The 6,544-nt window shown below is 39.3% G+C and overlaps 1 protein-coding gene across 1 annotated transcript; it reads left to right on the top strand.

The window, feature by feature from the left end:
- Positions 1-1,007: 1,007 nt before the first annotated feature.
- On the top strand, positions 1,008-2,375 carry LOC106373557. The gene has a single exon (XM_013813716.2). The coding sequence runs from the start codon at positions 1,008-1,010 to the stop codon at positions 2,373-2,375; it is 1,368 nt and encodes a 455-aa protein (XP_013669170.2).
- The last annotated feature ends 4,169 nt before the right edge of the window (positions 2,376-6,544 follow it).

Genomic DNA, 6,544 nt, shown 5'->3' with positions numbered 1-6,544 from the left:
ATCAAGAAAGATGTCTTCAGTATACCTTCAGCTTGATAACGACATATAGCCGCAAAGCAGTGATATACCTTATCTATATTTTGTGCCATGATATGTTCTGTCTTTTACCTTATGTGGCGATTAGGGGAGAATATGTTTCACATCTACTCTACTGTGTTCTGACTTACCTAGGTTATATATTCTACGGGAAATCCGAAAAATATGGAAACTTCCATATTCGGTTAAAGATGTTTCCTAAATCTAAACTAAATCTTCCCTAAATATCTTCTGGAAAATTTTCTCCCACGTTTTTCTCCTTCTCCCACGATCTTTTGTCGTCGTTCTTTGTGTTTCTCTCTTCTTCATCGACATAATCGTCTCTCTTTTCTCTATCAATACAACATGGTTCTAATCTATGTTAAATCTGGTGAATGGATGTGTAGTTGCAGTGATGACTTGAGTTTCGTGGTAGACAAAGAAAGGCGTGGTCAAATGGTAACATTAGCAACTACTACTACGTTGAAGAAGCTCAAGATCATGGTGTGTGAGGATTATGGGGTGGACCATAATGCCATTAATGCCGAGTTAAGTTATTCTTTGTTGAATCAAAGAGGGAATCCTCCAATTATTATCACCAATGATCGGCAAGCATCTAATTTTGTGGGCTATGCAAAGAGGGAATCGTCTACTACCTTGTGTGTGATGTTCTCTGTTTCTGGTGTAAATCAAAAGGAATGAGTCAATATCGATTTGAATAAGGAGCCTTGGGATTCAAGTAATGTTGAGGATGAAGAAGTTCCTGAGATAAATCGAACAGAGTTTGTGAAGCCGTCAAAGGAGTCTTGTGTTAGAAGAATGGATCATGTCGCTGCGGATGGTTGCGGTGCTTTAAGGAGTGAAAACATTGAACTTTGTCAAAACAATGGAGACAGTGATAAGGATGGTCGAGCTTGGAGAGGAGACTTCGTGAAGAAGGATCAAATTTTCACAAGTAAAGGGGTTCTGAAGGCAACAATGGAAATTTGGCGATGAAGAATAATTTCGATTACACTGTTCTCAAATCCACGAGAAAATGGTGGTATATTCGATGTAAGGATGCATTGTGCAACTGGACTGTGCGTGCAGAAGGTATAGATGGGTCTACATATTTCATGATCAACCAATGTGAGGGAAGACATTCATGTGCTCTTTCAAAGAAAAGGAAATTCGGAAAAACAGCATCGGCAAGAACAATTGGGACTCTGATACAACATCGATTTGATGATGCTAACGATGGCCCAAAAGCAAATGACATCATTCAATTTATGAGATTGGAGCATAGTTGTGAGATTACTTATTGGCACACTTGGGAAGCTCGTGAGTTTGCTATTGCAGCTGCTAGAGGTATACCATATCGTAGTTATGCTAAAATAACAGCATATTTGCATATGATTAAAGAAGCTAATCCTAGTACGCATACTCACTATGAAACTAATGAGAAGGGAAGATTCATGTATCTATTTATTTCATTTGGGCAATCAGTTAGAGGATTCTACAATGCAATGCGAAGGGTGATTGTCGTTGATGGAACTTTTCTGAAAAATAAATACAAAGGGACACTTCTTGTTGCTACTGCTGTAGATGGTAACTCTAATTTGTATCCGATTGCATTTGGGGTTGTTGATTCAGAGAATGACGATTCATGGGAGTGGTTCTTCAGACAGTTGAAAGTGGTTATTGCTGATTGTCAAGACCTAGCTTTTGTCTCAGATAGAAATGCGTCTATTTCTAAAGCTATTGGGACTGTCTACCCTCGATCAGCACATGGAATTTGCATTCATCACTTATTGACCAATGTGGTTGCATTTTTCAAGACAAAAGGGTTGACTGCCTTGGTGGAAAAGGCTCCACGGGCATATAGGTACACTAAATTTCAAGAACGTATCACCGAAATTTTTGATATGAGTCCTGAGCTTGGAAGATATCTACGGGAGGCTGATGTACGCAAATGGGCTCGTTCTCTCTTCCCTGCCTCCAGGTATGACATTAGGACCACGAACCCTGCAGAGTCGATAAATTCAGTTCTTAGAATACCTAGAGAATATCCGGTTATTCCTTTGCTTGATAGTATAAGAGAACTGTTGACTCGATGGTTCTATGAGCGTCGCTTGTTAAGCTCAAAGCATCTAGATCCTTTAACCGCTAAGGTGGAGAGAAAGATTGATAGGAGAATTGTGAAGGCAAAAGGATTCCAGGTTTACAAGGTTGACAACTTCAGATCGGTTGTAAAAGGAGACATATATGATTGTCATGTTGATTTGGAAAGAAGAACATGCACATGTGGGAAGTATGATATAGGAAAAATTCCTTGCCGACACGCCATTCCTGCAATTTATTCACGAGGTATGGAAGTATAAACACATGCATACTTGAGACCTATTTATTTTCGGAATTTTCAGCATATATACTTCATATTGATCACATTTTTTTTTAGATCGACAGGTATGGAAGTGCACAGATTTACTGACGCCTTATACAGCACTGCAGCGTGGAGAACCGCCTATGCAGAATGCATTAATCCAATAGCAGTTCTAGAGTATTAATGGAATGTCCCAGCTGAGGTTAAACTTGCAAAGGTTTTACCACCAAAGACAAGAAAGAGTGCTGGTCGACCAATAAAGAGAAGGTATGAATCAGTAGAAGACAAGATAAAATCTTCTCAAGGATCAAGAAAGAATAAAAAGCATAAGTGTAGCCATTGTGGAACCGAAGGACACAAGAGAGGAACATGCGATTTACCCATCTAGTTTGTTATGTGTGTTCATCTGTCTCTGTTTTTTTTTTCTTATTGCTCTTGAAACAATTTGATCTTCTGTTTAAGAACCTATTTGACAATTTGGTAGTTGCTAAACTCTTGAGACAAATCGATTTATGATAGTAACAACCAAAGTATTTGCAAAATAATTAGTTTCAGTAGATGATGATCACCAAGAAATAACAAGAAACATGGTCTTAACTTCTTTGAAAAAAAAGAACAACAAATTGAGGAAGCACATAGAAGTAATTGGGCGTGAACTTACTGCCTTTGTTGAACATCATGCATAGGTATGGTACATGAAGACCATCACCAAACAACACACAAACAAAGCTTTTATTCTCCTTAGTTCCCTAATGCATTCTGAGGTCTTCTCTTCGCAATGTGCGATTGCATCTTCCATTTCTTCAATTCTACTCTCATGGCGTTTCATCATGGCCTCACCAGCTCTCACTGATTTCTGAAACTCGGAATTGTCAACGAGCAACACGTCAAACAGGTCCTGGAAGTCTTCAATTTCCTCAACAACTGACTTGTCAGTCCATTTGAACAAGTGGGTTTTGTCCTTCATCAGTAACATCCAATACACAGTTAGATTGACCAATTCTACTCTCATCGGACAACAAAGAGACAGTTATATGATTAAACGACTAACCTTCTGAGATCCCAAAGGACAACAATGAAATAATCTTCCCGGATTTTTAATTATTTTTGAAGTGAAACAAGACACTGCCTCATCGCAATCGCATTTTGTGGAAATTCTCCGTTGTTTGGCGAGGCGATCTCTTGAAGTGGATGAAGAATTTACTGAAGACATGAGGGAGTCGATCTCCAAATTTTCGCCGCTGCAAATCTCTCTGTCGAGGAAGAATGAGGAAGAAAATGGGATTAGGTAAAAAAAATAACCAAAACTACGTCGTTTCAGACTCCCATAACGCGTACTCTAGCTAAGGCAGAGAAGAAAAAAATCACTAAATTTATCGATTAGACCACAAGAACTTTGTCTTTGAACCCTCTAAATTAGTGTTAAAACATCTTGCAGACATAGTGGACGGACGTACATAGCTAGTGACCAATGTACATAAATAATGAATAAATAGATGTCATGTGTGTTTGGGGCGTTGGATTAATTTGTACTTTGGTTATAGTTAAGGGTTTGGTTAGGGTATGTCTACGGTTATGGTTTTAGGGTTTGTTTAGGGTTTAGGGTTTGACTATGAATTACGGATTTAGGGTTTGTTTAGGGTTTGATTGAGAATCATTATTGTATTTTCAATAGGATTGGGTCCTCAGGTTTTATGATCTTGTAGCACACAATTCTTTGTAGAAAATCAAACCCAAAGCAAAAATTGTTTCATAATTCATACAAAATCAAATCTAGAGTCGTTTCTTAATTCAAATCAAATACCAAAGCCAGAGTTGTTTTATAATTCTAACAAACCAAACTACTAAGCACACAATTAATCATTCATCCTCGAGGTCAAAGACCTCAGACCTCTCCCATGGTGACGGCACATACCGTGTCATAACCTCAGCGAAGATGGGGTCATGTGCAGCCTCCCATAATTCCACTCCAATCTTCTGTCTGCAACCCATGATGATTTCATCATCCACTAAACTGACATCGAGACCAAGCAGCGAGCATTCCAAGTGCTTGAGAGCGTATGCACCGCAATCACAACAAGTTTTTTTCAATCTCAACTTCATAGACACATCCACGATAGAATATGATGAGAGGAGTAGCTGCTTCTGTCTTTCTGGTGGTCCAACGGCCTTCACTATCCTAGGAATGATAGCAGCAAACTTCTCAACGTATTGTCTGTTCTTTCCCTGACCGCAATCAAAGACTTCCACTTTTCTTTCAATGATTTTTACACAGACACAATTCCAGTGATTACCTGCGTTGGAGTCCACTTAATTTTGTAAATGAAGAAATGTAAACTAGGATGTGCAGAGGAGTGAATGATTACCATTTACAAACAGAGGAAAGTAGAGTCGATCAACATCAACACCCTAAACTAGATCAGTCTGTCCATGAGATGGAAGCTCTCCTCTGCCATACCCAAGAAGTAAATCAGGCAATTGATAGGCTTTTTGTTTGGTAAAAACTTCTTGTATGCAGCGTCGACTTGGAGGCAGAACATAGCACTCATGAAAACAACACGGCGAGGGGCCCAACGAGTCAAAGTAGTGTTCACACGCTATATAAACATAACCGCATCCATCTCTTGAAAATTCACAATGAAAGTTAAGTAATGTAGCATAGAAAAAGTGTTAGGAAGATAAATTCACTAAAGGTTAGTAGAATATTCATTACCTCGTTCCCAAGCCATTTTCCAGCACTTACTACTCTTGTACCTACAAATAAATTAAAGCATGTAGGACCAATTGTTAAAGGTATTGGATTTAATGCCCATTCCGTGAATCCTTTCCATGACTCTTCAGAGATATAATAAAGTGACGCCTGCGGAGAAGCATCTTGGGGCAATGGTGAATCGCTAAGCTGAAGTCCTTGACCTTTTCATTTACACCATTTCTCCCACTGTGACGGCGGTGGAGCTGTATTTATCTCAATCTTTTCTTTCTTTACTGGATTATCCATTGAACCTCAGACCAAAGTCATTGGAGTCCACCAGTCTTCTTCTTTTTGGTCTGAGAAGGATCAAAGCCTGGCACATACGACGTCTGAGAAAGCCCTTCAACCTCTTGCGTACCTATCCCGCGACCCATATCATCTGCTTCACTATAATTCACATCGAATGTAGTCTCGGATCCATCCTGTTTCACGATAAATAAGAAATATTTGAGACACCAAAATACATTATCATTACATAAATATTTTACATAAAAGTTCACAACCATTACATAAATTCAAACAAGACACTTACAAACCAAGGACACTTACACACCAAGCACACTTACAAACCGAGACCTTATAATGTACAACAAAATTCAGGCCGATAACTTAGATGCCAATAAAACAAACAGACACACAAACCATCTAATAAACAAGACAAAATAACATTCAAGAGAGTGGTGAAGACTAGTGTTTCTTTACCCCGCGTGTGGACCTCCTCAACGGTGCCTGGCTCGTCGATGGCTTTGTCGGTGAAGGCTCTCCAAGCTCAACTTCAACGCTTGCTTCCTTACGTGAATCTTTAAGCTCTGCCCGCATCTCCTCAAATGTCTCAGCCATCTGTTTCTGTAGCCTTTGTTCCATTCCAGAGAAGTTGTGCTCAAACAACTGTGTCACAAAAGCCTTCATGTCTTCATTAAAAGGAGCTTGCTTTTGGCCACTTGCGAGAACCTTATGCTTCCTCTTCTCCATACCACGATCTGGAAGCCTCTTCTTACCCCTCTTTGATCTAGAACCAACGTTCTTTGATCCTTTCGGAGTCTGAAAGTCATCATCACTCTCGGCTGCTTCAACATTCACGCTTGCTTCATCATTCACAGCTGATTCGTCATCAAGAGATAAAGAAACCACTTCATTTTCTTCAGTTTCCCAAATATGCTCACTAAAATCATGCCCATTCTTTATCAACTCCATCAGAACCTTGATTCTATCATCCTCCACATCATCATCTCTGTGAAACGTCTGAGCTTTCACAACATGATAATTTCCTGTCCATGAGATGTATGGGTAGATGTCATCCTACACAAGAAAGGTAAATAAAGTTAGATCCTAAATACTCATTTCAAACTGGATGGAGTCATCTTAAATAGAGATAATTACCTTGGGTGTAATAAGTTCCTCCAACCGAATGATCT

Source organism: Brassica napus, chromosome C1 (assembly GCF_020379485.1).
Source record: "Brassica napus cultivar Da-Ae chromosome C1, Da-Ae, whole genome shotgun sequence".
Lineage (NCBI taxonomy): Eukaryota > Viridiplantae > Streptophyta > Magnoliopsida > Brassicales > Brassicaceae > Brassica > Brassica napus.
This window is presented reverse-complemented; position numbering and strand designations above follow the sequence as displayed.

What these genes read in the sequence shown, in the direction of transcription:
- LOC106373557 (XM_013813716.2), top strand. Translation starts at nt 1,008, where the DNA reads ATGAAGAATAATTTCGATTACACTGTTCTCAAATCCACGAGAAAATGG.